The 19,544-nt window shown below is 42.6% G+C and overlaps 1 protein-coding gene across 1 annotated transcript; it reads left to right on the forward strand.

Moving 5' to 3' along the window:
- The first annotated feature begins 885 nt into the window (after nucleotides 1–885).
- Nucleotides 886–18,597, forward strand: LOC143768667 (phospholipase A2 inhibitor and Ly6/PLAUR domain-containing protein-like). Its single transcript, XM_077257311.1, has 5 exons — nucleotides 886–1,054; nucleotides 4,953–5,072; nucleotides 6,536–6,685; nucleotides 6,841–6,987; nucleotides 18,340–18,597. Exons 1-5 carry the CDS (start codon nucleotides 1,000–1,002, stop codon nucleotides 18,462–18,464), a joined length of 597 nt encoding a protein of 198 aa, XP_077113426.1. The 5' UTR covers nucleotides 886–999; the 3' UTR covers nucleotides 18,465–18,597.
- Nucleotides 18,598–19,544: the final 947 nt, after the last annotated feature.

Here is a 19,544-nt window from a genome sequence, read left to right on the forward strand (position 1 = left end):
CAAACAAAAGGTGGTGTTGGACAGTGGAAATCGCTACAGCACAAGCGGTTTGTGGCTTTATGTACCCTGCCTATCACTATCCCTGCTTCTGACGAAGCGGCAGCAACCTCTCCCTACGCTCAGATCAGCAGCAGTAAGATGGCGGTCGGCGGGAACGCCCCTTTATAGCCCCTGTGACGCCGCAGAAAGCAAGCCAATCACTGCAATGCCCTTCTCTAAGATGGTGGGGACTGAGATCTATGTCATCACGCTGCCCACACTCTGTGTCCACCTTCATTGGCTGAGAAATGGCGCTTTTAGCGTCATTGAAATGCGACTTTGGCGCGAAAGTCGCGTACCGCATGGCCGAACCCACACAGGGATCGGGTCGGGTTTCATGAGACGCCGACTGCCAAAAGTCGGCGACTTATGAAAATAAACGATCCGTTTCGCTCAACCCTACCTAGGATTAGCAAGAAACAGCATTTGTGCCAAATTTTAATCAAAGTAGTTTATATGGGTCCTTCTGTATTTTAAGCCTTCCAGCCAACACACAACATATTGATTTTAATTTCATGTATTCTAGATTAATTTTAGACCTTTATGTACACGGCATTGCAGTAGCTTAAGTTTCTATGGTTACGAGTCCGACCACTCATATAGTGACAGTTAGCTGTTAATGGTCATATCCATGCATAAGAAAGTTGCAATGCCCGGCACATGGGATAAGCAACATAGTAAATCAGTAGAACTATACCACATTTATAATATTATTATTTTTATTAAACCTTCTACATATTGGTATAGGATATTGAAGATGGGAATACCACTTTAAGTTAGCAGCTTACAAACAATGGCATGAAGTTTGACCTGACATATAGAAGACGTTGACATGATTGTTAATTAAACAGAAACAGTGACACAGCCCACATGTGAGCATATAAATGCTTTAGTCGTTAGGCTCCCACATAAAAAAAAATCAGATTTAATACTGCCCAGAAAACCTCCTTGATTTTGAACATGATTAGGATCTTGATTGTCTCTTTTACTATCTTCTGGGCCATTTTATGGACAGGTAAGATCTTTTAAAAGTATTTATAATTTTAAGATGAATTTTCGATATCTGTAACACTAAAAAGAAGACCACATGATTTCAAGTGAAGACAAGGCGGCAACTCAAGTAAAGTAACAGTCCAGCAGGTCTAAAATGTTATCCTGACCTGAAGACAAGAATATGGAGCTTGTTCTCCTGGAAGAACCACTTTGATGATTTCTCGTAAGAGGATAGTCCTCCTGTTAGATATTTTTTATGTCCTTTATTTGATGTAGGTGTGAAAAGGTTCTAAAATATAATAATAGTACTGGATTAAGATAAATGATCTGTCTGCCTAGTCTTGGCTCTTAAAGAGAACTAGGATCAGGCATGTTAAACTAAATGCATGGGCATAAAGGAGCTGTCCTACCGGTTTATCAAAGAATCCTAGAATGTTAGAGTTGGAAGGGACCTCCAGGGTTATCGTTTCCAACCCTCTGCTCAATACAGGACTCACTAAACCATCTCAGACAGATGTCTTTCCAGCCTCTGTTTGAAGACTTACATTTCCAAAATCGATTCAAAAGGACAATTTTGACAGAGATAGGAAACAGCCAAGTACAAGGATTTCTTTGGAGGCTTGAAGATCCCTCTGCCACAAACGAGGGACCTTAAGGGTTATAATTAGTGATGAGCATCTAGTGATGAGCTAACATCTGTTAGCCAGCATAAGTACATGTGGGGGTTGCCTGGTTGCTAGGGAATCCCCACATGTACTTATGCTGGCTAACAGATGTAAATCATTCAGCTGCGGCAATAAAAACTAAATCTCCGAGCACTAAAAAATACTCGTAGGACGCCTGAGCGTGCTTGAGAAATCTCGAGTAACGAGTATATTCGCTCATCACTAAAAGTTATAATATAATGGTCTTTCATATAGTTTTACTATTTATTATTTCCTGATTTTGAACACTTTGTCCTGTGGAGACAATGGTGAAGGAACCATCTTGTGTCCTAAGTTAAAGTTGGATCAACATCTTCTTTTAAATAGACACACCTAGGATTGGCAAGAATCAGTATTTATGCAAAAATTTTATTTAAGTCTTTAATATGGGTCCTTCTCTATTTTAAGAGTTCCAGCCAACATACAACATACTTATTTTGAGGAAATAAATTCCAGATTAACTTTAGACCTTTATGTACACAACATTGCAGCCGATGAGGCATTTATGGTTACGACCACTCATATAGTGACAATTAGTTAGTTGTTAGTGGTCGGAACCATGGATACCTTAGTTACTGCAATGTCCTGACATGGGATAAGCAATATTGCAAATTAGAAGAAAAATACTAAGTGCCACTGCAACTCAGAAGAACTATAAAAGGTGCCTTCCCTGTAAAAATCTAAACCATGGTTAATCTTTAATTATCTTTGGAATTTTGTGTGCAATAAGCTGTTCGTGCATCAGAACGAGACTGTGATTGGAGTATTTGGCTCTATGCAGGCCCTTCAGCTGCCTCTGGTGTCAGTATATTTTTACTGTTTTAAATTTCACGCTTGTGCGGTTTTGTCCCATTACATCTGACGTAGAAGTAACACAGCATTTCAGAAAAGGAACATTATACCAACATTAAAATATAGTGGTGGTAGTATGATGGTCTGGAGCTGGTTTGCTGCTTAATGACCTGGAAGACTTGTCGTGGTAAATGGAACCATGAATTCTGCTGTCTACCAAAAAATCCTGAAGGAGGTTGTTGGCTAAAATCTTGGGATATATGACTCCATTCATCTTTCCTTCAATACGGTGCAGTCGCCCTGTCCTCTTTAGAGAAAAGTACCCCTAAAGTATGATGTTTTCTCCACCATGCTTCACAGTTGGGATGGTGTTATTGGGGTTGTACTCATCCTTCTCCTCCAAACACGGCTAGTGTTGTTGATACCGAAAAGTTCTATTTTGCTGCCATCTGACCTCATGACCTTCTCCCATGCCTACTCTGGATCATCCTGATAGTAATTGGTGAACTTCAAACGGGCCTAGACATGTGCTGGTGTGAGCAGGGGGACCTTGTGTGCCCTGCAGGATTTAAATCCATGAGGGTATTGTGCCTTTCTAATTGTAATATTTAGCCTGTGGTCCCAGCTCTCTTCAGGTAATTGACCAGGTCCTCCCATGTAATTCTGGGCTGATTCCTGACCTTTCTCCAAATCATCCTTCCCCCACGAGGTGAGATCTTGCATGGAGCCCCAGACTGAGGAAGATTGTCAGTCATCTTGTGTTTCTTCCATTTTCTAATAATTGCACCAACAGTTGTTGCCTTCAAGTTCTCACTAAGCTGCTTGCCTATTGTCCTATAGCCCATCCCAGCCTTGTACAGGTCTACAGTTTTCTCCCTGGCGTCCTTAGACAGCTCTTTGGTCTTGGCCAAGGTGGAGAGGTTGGAATGCGATTGATTCTATTATCTACCTATCTATCTATCTAGCTATCTTATTATCTATCTATTTATCTATTATTTATCTATTATCTATCCATTATTTATTATTTATCTTTCTATTATCTATCTATTATCTATGTATCTATTATCCATCTATTATCTATCTATTATCTATTATCTATCTATCTATTATCTATCTATTGTAATAGTTATAAATAAATAAACAGATAAATAATTATTTATCTAGTATCTATTATCTATCTATCTATCTATCTATCTATCTATCTATCTATCTATCTATCGATCTTTATATAAGATTGATTTATTCGTTTTGTAAACTAGCCGTAAGTTACATAGAGTATTATGATGTGTAGAAGGTGATGTTAAAAACGATTTGCATAAGATGCTTAGCGAGGAAAAAATCGCACACTTGCATTGCATTTGTATAACATACGGAGTGACATTCTCATGACTTCCGTCCAACTTTTTGTGATGAACATTGGAGTGATTTTTAATATGTTGATGTGAGCGAATGCTAAGGTCACATTCACACGTTCGGTATCTGGTCAGTATTTTGCATCAGTATTTGTAAGCCAAAACCAGGAGTGGGTGAAAAATGCAGAAGAGGTGATGCTTTTCTATTAGACTTTTCTTGATTGTTCCACTCTTGGTTTTGGCTTACAAATACAGATGTAAAATACTGACCAAATAATGAACATGTGAACGTGGCCTAAAGGTCTCTCTCCTAACTAGTCAAATTACAACTAATCAAACTTATCGTGTAGACTTGTGGTCTAGTTACCTTCAACTTAAACTTTAGATTAATCCACAATGAAGTACGTCTTCATCTTTTTGGTCTTTGCCACTGGTGAAATCACCGTATGTAAGAGAAAAATATTAGTTTATATTATATCTTACTTATGATTAACGTTCGTTATTTTTGGTCACTTTATTGACTTTTCTTAGGTTACCACCCACAGACCACATAAGAATCTAGAACACTAAAATGGAAGAGATCGAATCATTGTTTCTAACTAAAGCAAATTAAAACTTTATACTGTTCTGTGTCACGGCATATCATTAAAAAAAAGGGTTGAGACTGAGAGCATATTTGTTACTCACATGTTGTAGGATGATTAATGTGAACCTCAAGGTACTCCTGTTACTTTTGTGGAGGTCCAGCTCACATGTTGACATCACAAAATTGATAGCTATTGTGTTAGGCTCCATTTTCTGGTTCTGGAATGAACTTATCATCCATGATATGATCCTGAAGTCCTTCATAGTTAGTAGGATTGAAAAAAGACATATGTCCTTCAAGTTCATCAGAGGAATGGAAGAAGACATTGAATGAAGGGAAGAGGTATACAGTAGGTCCAACTGTCTTTTGAACTCTTTGTTATAAACCTTAATATTGAATGGCATAATCACTGATACTAAATGTCTGTGATGGCTAAAGTCACAGTGTAGTCACAGCCTTAATTTTTCCCTTCAAATATTTTCTTAGGTGAGGCCATAAGATGTCAACAATGTAAGGAAATTGGTGAAGAATACTGCTCAGGACCCTTTGTTGAATGCGAAAATGAAGATGCTGTTTGTACTACAGCAAAGGAATACAGCAGTATTAGTAAGTCGGACCAAAGGAAAAAAAAAGTACATATTAGTTACTTATATATGCATAAATATCACTATTTTTGTGCGATATGACAAATTGTTCTTATAGGACTGATTACACAAGTACCCGGTTCACTATTTGGAAACATTGTTCTCTTCAGTCAAGGTTTTATCATTCCCTATAGCCTAGGGACACTGTGAATGACAGCTCAGCCACCCTATAAGATCTGGAGCGACTGGACTGCCAGTATTGTGAGTGACAGCTAAATCTTATTCTGGGGCTGGCTGGGCTGCCAGCATTTTGATTGACAGCCGTGCTGCTCAATCTGGCCTACTCTAAGGGCATTCCTCTGGGTGTCTCCCGTTCCTGATTATTTGCTAGCTATTTAGCTGGCTACTTTTGAGCTGATCATTGTCAGCTCTAGCATTGCTCTGTGATGTGTGTGCTTGGCTTTGTGTCTGATTTCCTGATCTTGTTGCCAGACCTAAGATTTGTTGTGACTATTCGTGTGTTATCCCTTTTGCTCTTGACGCTCTATGACCTCAGGTACCTGATCCCGGACTTGGCCACTGACCATCCGTTTCTCTTATCCCCTTTAACTTGATGTACTCTCCTGGCATTGGGCCCCATGACTGTTACATGATCATATCCTTGTATTGCCTCTCTAAACTACTAGTTCTCCTGGTATCTGACTCAGACCTTCTGACTACCCTGTCTCATGGCTTGCTACTGAGACTCACAGCCTCCAGATATTTTTCATTTTCTGTCTGTTTTTTTTTTGTCTGTACTTTTATTTTTAAATGTGTGGTTATGGCTTCCCCTGACAAGGGAATAAACTTGTGTGCTTCCTGGGTGGTTCTTGGGACCAGGAAGAAGCACCTGCTAGATGTGAAACGGCTATTATCATACATAGGAGTATGCAATTTACTATCACGCTGTTAATTTTAACTATTTGAAAATAAAGCCTCTGAGATGCATGCAATGCAGGTGCTGCAATTTCCTCCCTTCTACAATACTATTGGACTTTCTATATATTCATTGCTGGGCACTATCAAAAGTGAACGGGGCAACATGATTTTGTGGAGTGACAATATTTTGTCTTTCTATTGGCTCCTTAAAGAGTTCTTATGAAAACAAGCAATTTTCACCTTACTTCTTATTGAAAATCCTCTCAATTCTCAAGAAAGGAGGTATTTTTAATTTTATACTTTATTGTTCTGCAGTCTGTTAGTGGTGGCCAGTTTCCTAGACAAAGAGCACAATGCTTCCAAGTTCATTCCAATAAAGCCTTTACAAGCCACTGGTCCAAACTGTCAATCATTATGCCATTTGGCAAGCAAGGAGCCAAAAGGGGGCGATGAGCTCCTGAAAATCAATAGTGAGACAAACTAATTTCCTTATTAATAGAATACAGTTGAGCACACTGTTATAAACATTCCGGCTTAATAATATCTCTATATTCTTACTTCTTCTAGATGGCGAAACTGAGGTCACGGCCTTCAGAGGATGTTTGGATTCCTATATGAAGTGTAACCAACTTCTGACTATGAATGCAGATGTCTTCAATATGACATTTTACTACGACTGCTGTGACAGTGATGACTGTAATAATGGTACAATTGTAGGTATGTAAACTAAACCATCAACACACAGTATGTCATATAATGTGTGGAATAAAATCTGAAGCTTGCAGCATGTAGATGCCAGGGTTTGCAGGACCCATTGCAATCTGAAAAAACCTAACTATTTATATTGTTGCCTTCTTCTTATAATATTCTAGTGCCACCACTGAATACCACAGAAAATGGAGTCATTTGCCCACATTGTTTCAAGGTGGGAAGCTACCAATGTGAGGAGTATGATTATATTGCCTGTACTGGTAATCAGAGAGCTTGTATGGAGTTTGGTGGAGATGCAACCCGTGCAGGTAACACTGAAGTCTGTTTAGGAACTTTATTACTATACAAAATGTGTTGTTGTATAATTTGCTGCTTGGCTGTTAGTTAATGTGTGACAGATAAAGTGTCTTGTTCACAGGACCGGCGTTAGGATCAGGCAAACAAGGCAAATGCTTAGGGCACAACCCACAAAGTGGGCTCACTGCTTCTGCAGCCCCTTTATGAAGTACACAGAGGGTGTAAAGCATTAATTATAGTAAGGGCTGGCTTTAGGGGTAGGGGTAGGGCAAACAAGGCAAATGTCTAAGGCCCCACTGACAAAGGAGGTCCCCTTCTTCTGCAGCCCCTTTATGAAATGAACAGAGGGTGTACAGCATAGCTCACAGTGAATAATGCTCTGTAGTCCCTGCCCGTGCCTCTCTCCTCTTACTCTGGCAGTGTCGGGTTGGAAACTGAGAGTGAGGGGGAGGGGCTGTCTCACAGCACCGCAGAGGTCAGACGCTAGGGGCAGGAAGCTACCTGCAGTCCTGTCTGTGTCTGTGTCCCCTCCTACTCGTCGTGGCTGCTGCTAAACCATATATATATATATATATATATATATATATATATATATCTGTATTTGTGTGTACATGTGCACAGTATACAGTGTGTGTTTCTGTATATGTGTATATAGTATGTGTGTACATATATACAGTGTACAGTATGATTGCGTATATCTGTGATGTGTGTATATATATATATTTATATATATATATGTACATATAATATATAGTATGTGTGCATTGGTATATATTTATTTTATATATATATATATATATATATATATATATATATATATATATATATACACACAGTACAGACCAAAAGTTTGGACACACCTTCTCATTTAAAGATTTTTCTGTATTTTCATGACTATGAAAATTGTAAATTCACACAGAAGGCATCAAAACTATGAGTCAACACATGTGGAATTATATACCGTATATACTCGAGTATAAGCCGAGAATTTCAGCCCATTTTTTTAGGCTGAAATTGCCCCTCTCGGCTTATACTCGAGTCATGCCCAGGGGACGGCAGGGGAGGTGGAGTGGCAGCTATCTAAGCATACTCACCTGCTCCTGGCGCGGTCCCTGGTTCCCCGATGCCGGCAGCTTCTTCTTGTAGTGAGCGGTCACATGGTACCGTGATAATGAATATGGACCCCACTCCACTCCCACAGGGGTGGAGCCGCATATTCATTACCGTAATGAGCGGTACCATGTGACCGCTCACTACAGGAAAAGCTGCCGGCGGCGGGGAAGCAGGGATCGTGCCAGGAGCAGGTGAGTATAAGCAGTGTGTGATATTCACCTGCTCCCCATTCCACCGTCTGCTTCTTCTGCATCCTCTGCACTGATGCTTGGGTCAGAGGGTGTGGTGATGTGATTAGTGTGCGCTGCCTTCTGCCTGAGCAGTCAGTGCAGTGGATGGGGAACATAGCGGCGGCTGGCAACGGTGGAACGCGGAGCAGGTGAATATAGGAAGTGCCGGGGGCCTGAGCAACGAGAGGTGAATATGTGATTTTTTTTTATCGCAGCAACAGCATATGGGGCAAATGACTGTATAGAGCATTTTATGGGGCCATAAACAGCATTTATGGAGAATTACATGGGGCACATGACTGTATGGAGCATCATATGGGTCCATAATCAGCATTTATGGAGCATTACATCGGGCAAATGACTGTATGGAGCATCTTATGGGGCCATATTCAGCATTTATGGAGCATTATATGGGGCAAATGACTGTATGGAGCATCTTATGGGGCCATAATCAGCATTTGTGCACCATTATATGCGGGAAAATGTTTGTATGGAGCATCTTATGAGGCCATAATCAGCATTTGTGCAGCATTATATGGGCAAATGTCTGTATGGAGCATCTTATGGGGCCATAATCAGCATTTGTGCTGCATTATATGGGGCGTATTTTGTATGGAGCATCTTATGGGGCCATCATGAACTGTATGGAGCATTATATGGGGCTCCTGATTCAATATGAATATTCAAAAACACTTAACCTACTGATGTCTCAATTCATTTTGCTTTTATTGATATCTTTTTATTTTTGAAATTTACCAGTAGCCGCTGCATTTTCCACCCTAGGCTTATACTCGAGTCATTAAGTTTTCCCAGTTTTTTGTGGCAAAATTAGGGCTCTCGACTTATACTCGGGTCGGCTTATACTCGAGTATATACGGTACTTAACAAAAAAGTGTGAAACAACTGAAAATATGTCTTATATCTTAGGTTCTTCAAAGTAGCCACCTTTTGCTTTGATGACTGCTTTGCACACTTTGGCATTCTCTTGATGAGCTTCAAGAGGTAGTCACCGGGAATGGTTTTCAATTCACAGGTGTGCCCTGTCAGGTTTAATAAGTGGGATTTCTTGCCTTATAAATTGGGTTGGGACCATCAGTTGTGTTGTGCAGAAGTCTGGTGGATACACAGCTGATAGTCCTACTGAATAGACTGTTAGAATTTGTATTATGGCAAGAATAAAGCAGCTAAGTAAAGAAAATCAAGTGGCCATCATTACTGTAAGAAATAAAGGTCAGTCAGTCCGAAAAATTGGGAAAACTTTGAAAGTGTCCCCAAGTGCAGTGGCAAAAACCATCAAGGGCTACAAAGAAACTGGCTCACATGAGGACCGCCCCAGGAAAGGAAGACCAAGAGTCACCTCTGCTTCTGAGGATAAGTTTGTCCGAGTCACCAGCCTCAGAAATCGCAGGTCAACAGCAGCTCAGATTAGAGACCAAGCCAATGCCACACAGAGTTCTAGCAGCAGACACATCTCTACAACAACTGTTAAGAGGAGATTTTGTGCAGAAGGCCTTCATGGTAAAATAGCTGCTAGGAAACCACTGCTAAGGACAGGCGACAAGCAGAAGAGACTTGTTTGGGCTAAAGAACACAATGAATGGACATTAGACCAGTGGAAATCTGTGATTTGGTCTGATGATTCCAAATTTGAGATCTTTCATTCCAACCACAGTGTCTTTGTGCGACGCAGAAAAGGTGAATGGATGGACTCTACATGACTGGTTCCCACCGTGAAGCATGGAGGAGGAGATGTGATGGTGTGGGGGTGCTTTGCTGGTGACACTGTTGGGGATTTATTCAAAATTGAAGGCATACTGAACCAGCATGGCTGCCACAGCATCTTGTAACGGCATGCTATTCGATCCGGTTTGTGTTTAGTTGGACCATCATTTATTTTTCAACAGGACAATGACCCCAAACACACCTCCAGGCTGTGTAAGGGCTATTTGACCAAGAAGGAGAGTGATGGGGTGCTAAGACAGATGACCTGGCCTCCACAGTCACCAGACCTGAACCCAATCGAGATGGTTTGGGGTGAGCTGGACCACTGAGTGAAGGCAAAAGGGCCAACAAGTGCTAAGCATCTCTGGAAATTCCTTCAAGGTTGTTGAAAGACCATTCCTGGTGACTACCCCTTAAAGCTCATCAAGAGAATGGCAAGAATGTGCAAAGCAGTCATCAAAGCAAAAGGTGGCTACTTTGAAGAACCTCGAATACATATGTTCAGTTGTTTCACACTTTTTTGTTAAGTATATAATTCCACATGTGTTAATTCATAGTTTTGATGCCTGCAGTGTGAATGTACAATTTTCATAGTCATGAAAATACAGAAAAGTCTTTAAATGAGAAGGTGTGTCTACACTTTTGCTCTGTACTGTATATATATATATATATATATATATATATATATATACATATATATATATATATATATATATTGTAAGATTGCTCTTACTGAGTGTATTGGGGATACTCGCTTGGCCGCGATATTCAGCACATGGGCACGGTTTTTTCAAACAAAGCAGTCCATACGGTTTACTAAGCCTCATAAACCATATCATGAGCAGTCCATTTACACACTGAACCAGGTCATCACATTAAGTTTCAGAACCTTAGTCTGTGGTATCTAAACACGCTGGACCTCACTGACCAGTTGCCGTGGGTTACCACACAGTTCATGATACAAGCACCAACAGTTTATGGCGGTACCTTACGGGAGCTCCTGCTCCATCTGCTGACTCCTTGTCAGTCGTCTTTTCCGGGTAAGCTGCCTCACAGGGATCACCAACTTGCCTGGGCGGCATATCTTAGTCAGTCCAGACCCTCCGGAGGACCGTAGCTTCCCCACACAGTAGCTGTGCGCTGCTCAGGGATCCAGTCCTACTCCCAGGACCACCCACGCTGCTCAGGGATCCGGTCCTACTCCCAGGACCTCCCAACACCAGCATGTGCTTTCCAGGAAGCCTAATCCCAGGTCTTCCAACACAGGAACATACACAGGGACCTGTGACCCACACCCTGGTCACATTATGTACCTTGTAACCACACCACATAGGTGAGGTATATCACATGGGCTGATCATGTGATCATGACATCACTGCAGGTCCTCATACTCCTGCAGGGAAAAAGGTACAGTGAGTGCCCTCACCCAGTGGTGAGGTATGTGGGTAGCCAGACCCTCCCATCTCTCATAGCTACCCGCAACCCGGACCCAGGTGCGCTAAATGACATCTTCAGTGCTTACGTGCTCTAATGACAAGATACACCGGGTTGCATCGCAGGGAGCATCCATCCCTGTGACACATACCTCCCATTAACCACAATGCTGGACACTGTCTCACTACCACATCCATGCATACCCATGACCTCAATATGCCTCCGTGCGTATACTGGAGAGACCATGCAGCGCCCCCTACCTGTTACAGGGGTCACTGCATCACAATATATATAGTGGGTATGGAAAGTATTCAGATCCTTTTAAATTTTTCACTATTTGTTTCATTGCAGCCATTTGGTAAATTCAAAAAAGTTCATTTTTCTTCTCATTTATGTACACTCTGCACCCCATCTTGGCAGAAAAAAACAGAAATGTAGTATTTTTTGCAAATGTATTAAAAAAGAAATACTGAAATATCACATGGTCATAAGTATTCAGACCCTTTGCTCAGTATTGAGTAGAAGCACCTTTGAGCTAGTACAGCCATGAGTCTTTTGGGGAATGATGCAACACGTTTTTCATCCCTGGATTTGGGGATCCTCTGCCATTCTTCCTTGCAGATCCTCTCCAGTTCCGTCAGGTTGGATGGTGAACGTTGGTGGACAGCCACTTTCGGGTCTCTCCAGAGATGCTCAGTTGGGTTTAGGTCAGAGCTCTGGCTGGGCCAGTCAAGAATGGTCACAGAGTTGTTCTGAAGACACTCCTTTGTTATTTTAGCTGTGTGCTCAGGGTCATTGTCTTGTTGGAAGGTGAACCTTCGGCCAAGTCTGAGGTCCAGAGCACTCTGGAAGAGGTTTTCATCCAGGATATCTCTGTACTTGGCCGCATTCATGTTTCCTTCAATGACAACCAGTCGTCCTGTACCTGCAGCTGAAAAACACCCCCATAGCATGATGCTGCCACCACCATGTTTCACTGTTGGGATTGTATTGGGCAGGTGATGAGCAGTGCCTGGTTTTCTCCACACATACCGCTTAGAATTATCACCAAAAAGGAATATCTTCATCTCATCAGACCAGAGAATCTTATTTCTCTTAGTCTGGGAGTCCTTGATGTGTTTTTTTAGCAAACTCTGTGTGGGCTTTCATATGTCTTGCACTGAGGACAGACTTCCGTCACACCACTCTGTCATAAAGGACCGACTGGTGGAGGGCTGCAGTGATAGTTGACTTTGTTGAACTTTCTCCCATCTCCCTACTGCATCTGTGGAGCTCATAGTGATCTTGGGGTCGTCTCTTTACCTCTCTCACCAAGTCTCTTCTCCCACGATTGCTCAGGTTGGCTGGACGGCCAGGTCTAGGAAGACTTCTGGTGGTCCCAAACATTTTCCATTTAAGGATTATGGAGGCCACGCAAATGTCACAATTTACCAGTGGCAATAATTTTCCTTAGTCTGCTGTTGCCGTGTGTCAGCAAGTGGTTTGACCAAAGGGAATACTTGGTCAACTGTTCCGCTGACCCCCCCACTCGGCTAGATAACAGGCCAAAGGTGTTTTGCTTCCCTGTATGGCAGTTTTTTTCTGAAAGTCCTTCAGAAAAAACAACTGTAATTTGCATCATCTGCCAAATCAAGTTAAGAAGAGGTAAGAACACTGCCAACCTGAGCACTATCAGCATGCAGAAGCACATAGCATCCAAGCACCCCAGTAGGTGTGCGGAACATCTGGGTACAAAATCTGTGTCTGATGATGAAACCCCTGGCCCTTCCCCTGTGTTATGCCCTTCTCAATCCACTGTCCAGGAAGGAGGCACTGAGGCCTCCTGTTCACAACCTGTGGTTGCACAGACACAACAGTCAGCAACCACATCCAGTTTGTTGTCCCAGCGCAGCGTTCAGTTGTCCCTTATCAGCATATTTGTCTGTTCACAAATTGTTAGTTAGATAGGGCATACATATTCGTTACCACTTTACATTGACTGATGCAGGACAAAGACCATTGCTGACTTTTCCAGGATCCTAAATGAGACTTGTGTCTCTTTATTAAACTGTCCCTTCCCCTAAGGCTATGTTCACACAGTGCAGATTATTTGCGGTTTTTTAGCGTTTTTGCGCTATAAAAACGCTATAAAACCGCAAATAATCTGCATACATTAAGCATCCTATCATTTTTAATGAAATCCGCAATTTCTGTGCACATGATGTGTGTTTTTCCGCATGAAAAACGCATTGCGGTAAAAAAACGGACATGCTCATTAATTTTGCGGTTTTTTCGTGGTTTTCCCACTGTCTAATGCATTGGGAAATGTTTGGGAAAAACCGCGTCAAAAACGCGTCAAAACCGCGTCAAAACCGCGTAAAAAAACGCGCTAAAAAACGCATGCGGTTTTCATGCGGAAATCCGGCAGAAATGTCAGGATTTTCACAGGAATTTTCTGCATCAATTCCTGAACATGTGTATGGGGCCTAAATTTTCTAAATTTGGGTCGTAAAAAAATGGTGGTGGGGTATTGACCTAGTTTTTGTACATTTTAAGCATGTCTAAGAGACTGGGTTAATACGCTCCACAGACCTATTCAGGCCGCAGCCTCACACATATTGGAACATGGTCATTGCCACACTAAGGCTTTAACCTGAGCTCTGTAGCACTGCATGTCACCTGAGTAATACACTCCACAGACCTCGTCACTCTCTGGGACATATCCTGCAATTACTCCATTGTTGCTCAAAACCATGCAAAAGATACATTCTGCCTAGTTGGGTAGTTTCCAGAAGTAGTGCTGGGGCTTGGGCAGATTGGTCAATGGCACTCCCGTCTCTTTCCTTTGAGGAGGCTGCTTCCAAGTAAAATGAGGCTTGTACATGTATCTGACATGGGTTTCAGGCCTGACTGACCACAATACAGGCCCTTGCTTGCATACACTGTATTCAGAATTTTATTCTAATGTTTTTGGTGTCTGGTAGAATCCAATTTCCTGACATTGATCATACAGCTCACCCAACTCCTGTATTATATTCACCTTACAGTGGCTCCATTGGAATCTGGTGGCAAAAATGAACTGTGGAGCTTATAAAACTCAGGTTTGACTGCACCTGGTGGCCCTCTGAAAATGACAAGCGAGGGCTGCATAATGACATGGCGGTGGACATGGTGGTGGTGGAGGTGCAGCGGCCCAGAGTCCTGGTCGTTGCGGTACTGATGCTCCGCCGCTAAGGGGGGCTATGGTACGTCTGATGGCACTGAAGGAGTTCACCTGACCAGGTATCACAGACACCAATACACTTCACAGTCTGACCTCCAGGGGGAGCTAAGGGTGCTATGTATTAGGCCACTCCTCACAATCTGGTAAAACTGGGGGTTAGATAGGAAGTTAGACAGAAAGCTGACTGGGTTGGAACCAGGCAACATCCTGTGGCAGAGGATGTTGCAGGGAAAGATTCAGGGGGGTCGCTGTCAGGGGTGGGATCCTGACAGAGGCCTAGCGAACAGAGAAAACGTTACGGGACCGCGCCTGCACTTCATTGCGGCGGTACCCAAGAAAGGACAAGAAGCGAGGTTTATTGTGCTGAGTGAGAAACGAGATCAACGCAACAAAGAGAATCACCAGTAGGAGTCGTGCTGTAAGACGAGGCAACATCCTACTGAGGCGCGCAGCCGGTGGCCGGAAACGCCGAGGAAGTATTGAGCTCCAGGCCTTACTTCAAACCTATGGCAGGACAGTCAGTTATAGGCGGGCTGTCTCACCCAAAATCACCTAAGCAGACACAGGGGGCAACAATAGGAGAGGGGCGACTCTAGGGTCCCGGAAGACCTCCTAGCCTACCCGTCACACGGGTGCGTCCTATCCATAGCATCTGGGGGCCGAAGAAGAACATCATAATCGAGTTGTAAGGGAACACGAGAAACAGACACAACAGTTGTGAGGACTATCCCGTAAGCACAGCAGGGAAGGACTACAACACATAAGCGCTAGAAGGTAGGCACAGATTTCCACCTGCAAAGGGAACTCTGGAGGTGCCATTGGACCGGCCGGACTCAGGCAGCCCGGTTAACCGTATTCTGGACTGAGGATCCTGAAGCCTTCAGTAAAGATGTAAAGAGACTGCAACCTGGTGTCCTCATTATTCACCACGACCTGCACCACAACATCATCACATTCTCAACTTTCACTGGACGCCCCTCAGCAGGTTCACGGACCGGGTCTAGCCACCGTGACAACCCCAGAACTGAGACAGAGAGGCCCAGTACCGGCTACCCCTCGGCTCTGCGGCAGTGGGGGCGCTCCAGAGGCAAAACCCCTAATTCAATTGGGCATGTTTTAGCTGGCATTGTAAAGGTATGGGGAATATGTATTCCACTATTTTGCTAACTATTTGGCATGAGAGAGGGACCTCCCAAATGTTGGAGTGAGAGCCCTCACAAATGTAAAAGGAAAAACTAAAGCCAAAACGCTCCTTGTGAACATATGTAAAGGGGTGGTTTAATTTTTTTTTTTTTTTGCATTATATACAAGTAATTATGAAGGAAAAAATGTTTCTTAGCATGTTTCCCTTTAAAAAAATGTAGGTTTGATTTAGTAGGTCTTCTTATAAATCCTTAAAACTGGTGCAATAGTCTGACAACATTATTCCCAGATACCATACGTAAGTCAGAAAGGCATGCAGGCATCTTCTCCATGCTGTTCCCATTTAGTTTTAGCTCTTTCCTGTCCATTTCAGCATTTCAGCTTTTTTTCCCATGCCCCCAGACCCGTTAGTTGGGTCCAGTACAAAAATATTCGGCTTTCCCATTGACTTGAATTGGATTCGTTATTCGGTACGAATACGCGGATATTAGAAATTATTTGTGCCAATTTTCCTGAACCCGAATATTTCACTATTCGATCAACACTAGTCTTTTCTTCTCTTTTGTGGTGTTAATGTCCAGGTAATACATGGAGTTGGGATTAATTTTGGATGCAAATTTAAGACCCAATTCATTAAAGGGAACCTGTCACCTGAATCTGGCGGGACAGGTTTGCGGTCATATGGGCGGGGTTTTTCGGGTGTTTGATTCACCCTTTCCTTACTCGCTGGCTGCATGCTGTCCGCAATATTGGATTGAAGTTCATGCTGTGTCCTCCATAGCACACGCCTGCGCAAGGCCCTTATGACCGCAAACCTGTCCCGCCAAATTCTCCCCCACTTTGATGTCCTCTAATTTAAGCAAAAGTTGTCACATATACTGTATAAGTTGGTAATGCTGTAACAAATTGTCTTTATAACTTATCATTATAAATCCCATAATTTTTGGAAATACAGTCTTTGCCTGAAACTATTGACCGGCCTTTCAACAGGATAAACCCCCACTCCTTACAGTGGCTGAATAGGGTGGTGGTGGTGTGATTTGGTTTTATTCACCATTGTCTGATTATAACATGTAAACTAATCAATAAAAGTTAAGTACAGAGTTTTCTACTGTGAGAAAAGTCTGGGGGGACAGCTTACTGCTGCACTGAGATGAGGAAATGTGCGTAATTGCTGATGTTGGTTGCGAATGTCCAATGATAGGGGCAGGGCAGGAGGCACCGACACCTGCATCCTTGACATGGGATTGGCAAGCATGTAGCACAGGCACAGAGGCAGTGGGGTCACTTATTGTTGACCCAGGCCCACCTAGTGGCATGCTTGGTTGACATGTGCCTGAGCACTGAGCATGCTGGTGGTGGTCAGGCCTGTAATGCACTACTATCCATTCTCCAGCATCTTTTCCTACACTAAATACCGCTAACAAAGGTATTTGTAATGAATAGAATAGATGTAACCCTGAAAAGTACTTTTGGTTATAGGTTTCAGCAGCAAGGATTGTAAGGCTATATAAACCCTGCCTAGAGGCCTGTAATTCATTACAATCCCTTCTTCCAATAGGTGGTACTAGAGTTCTAGTCGTCTTCCTTTCTGAAGAGACAATTTGCATATTTCCCACAGGAGCATTGCGGCTTTAAGGCTCCTCATCTCGACATGCTTAACATGTCACTCTCCGCAAGGAGAAAGGATACTTCTTGGATCCCGGTCAGACGCCTCTTACTCAGCCAAACCAGATCTCCACTTTGCACTGATGAGGGGCAGTACCCCGAAACACAGTTTCTGCAAATTGAGATTCTGGTTTGGCTTTTATCCTAAGTCATGTGACAAGGCTCGTTAAAGGGTCAACATTGACTGTTAGGATTTGCTACTTCCAATAGGTGGCACTAGAGTTCTAGTCCTATCCCTTCTTCAGCAGCTATCCCTACTCTGTTTCCCGGGTACAGTGTGGTAAACATTGTGTCACCCAATGATGTGTTGCAGCCGATCAATCACAGTAGTGCCAGTTGCCAACATGGCTATGGCATTATCGCGATTGTCAGGCAATCTCCGCATGTTTAGTGGCTGAAAACGCACAGCAAAAAAAAGACCACGCGCGTCAGGGGCGTGAGCATGTGGTCGAGCAATCGAGATACTCGAGTATTAAGCATGCCCGAGCATCCTGATGCTCGAACAAGTATCAAGCAGTGCTGAGCACGTTCGATCATCACTGGTGGTCAGTTACAATTTGTTGGGAAATGTGTTGATAAGCTTTATTTTCTCTGCATCACCGCAAGGGAAATCTTACATGGGTTTTCCTTTACATCATTTCTAGAGAACCTCATGACATTTCTCATTTCCATTCTAAGAAACTCAACCCTTCCATGACCCGGAATGGTAACCACATTAGTTGACATCCACTTTTTCTAGAAGACTATACAACAAAAAGCCTTGTCCATAGATACAAAAATGTACAGTAAATGTGACTTATAGAAATGTTAATTTACATCCCTTTGCCTTACTTTTGTTCTCTTGCATTTAGGCCACGAGGAGGGCAAATATGCTTTCGCTTGCTGCGCTTCAGGAGATGTCTGTCAAATTGGATATGATATACTAATTGGGTGCAGTGTGGGAGATTTTAAAAACATGAATTGCACCGTGCATTAACAATATCTGTTAAAGACTAAGTGCTCTTCAAGAGTCAGAGAATAGAGATGAAAATCGATTAAAAACTATACATTGATTTCTGCATATGTTAAAAATTATCTTAAAATACTAAATAAATTTTCTGCAAATTTACAAAAAAAAACCTCTTGTGTATTTTTTTGTATATGTAGCCACCCCATATATTTATGGCACGCTATCTAAACCCAACACCCACTCCATGACCTTTATGGACTCGAGTTACCATTATGATATCCATACCATCTCAGACTATTGAGTTCAAATTAAAGTTCAGGTCCATCTAGCATTCGATAGCACAGGAATCATGAATCACAAGCCATAACTCATGCCCAAAATATTTCTTAGTAAGCAGATGTGACAATGAGTCTTCTTTTGAGATTAATAAATGGATCTGATGCTAATCAAATCTAGGTCAAAGTATATGAAATTTGCAGGTCCTGGCAAACTTGAATAATTTGCGATTCAATTGTGGCAAATCACCAAGAAAAGTTCTCCTGTATTTTTCTACTTTGAAGGCTATTGGATTATCCACAGAAGGCATGCATGACCTCAGATGCGACCACACAGCCTTTCGTTGCAGCTATCACATGACATGAGAAAGGAAACCCATCAGTTTGGACTATTGTAGCCTGTATAAAAGCCAAGGCAGGGAATTTAGCAGCTGTTTTATTCTGATTTATGATAGTGAATAGTAAAAGCACATCAAAGCTCACAGACCAGTGGAGCACCTGCTAGGACCATGGGGTACTTGGGCCGGGTCTGTTGGTTCTTAAGGGGGATGTCACGGCAGCAGTTACTCGGTCCGTGGCCCTGGGTGTCCAATAAAAGTAATGAAATGAAGGGGAAATAGAGTCTATAGGGGGGTTAGTTCATGATGCCACCTGTGGTGTTCTGCAATGGATGGCCGACGCTGCTTAAGGGGATCGGTGGGGCTGATAGTGACGCAGCTGGAATGGTTCTGCTCCCCACAGGTGGAAAGGGGCTCCAGGGTTACCGGTATAGTTGGTAACGGATTGTAGATGATGGAATGCAGGACTGATGGTGCAGGTAATGACTGATGGA

The sequence above is a fragment of the Ranitomeya variabilis genome, chromosome 4 (genome assembly GCF_051348905.1).
Source record: "Ranitomeya variabilis isolate aRanVar5 chromosome 4, aRanVar5.hap1, whole genome shotgun sequence".
NCBI classification, from domain to species: domain Eukaryota; kingdom Metazoa; phylum Chordata; class Amphibia; order Anura; family Dendrobatidae; genus Ranitomeya; species Ranitomeya variabilis.

What these genes read in the sequence shown, in the direction of transcription:
- LOC143768667 (XM_077257311.1), top strand. Translation starts at nt 1,000, where the DNA reads ATGATTAGGATCTTGATTGTCTCTTTTACTATCTTCTGGGCCATTTTA. An exon ending in AAAGGAATACAGCAGTATTA is followed by an intron (nt 5,073 to 6,535) that starts GTAAGTCGGACC and finishes TACTTCTTCTAG; the next exon opens with ATGGCGAAACTGAGGTCACG. An exon ending in TAATAATGGTACAATTGTAG is followed by an intron (nt 6,686 to 6,840) that starts GTATGTAAACTA and finishes ATAATATTCTAG; the next exon opens with TGCCACCACTGAATACCACA.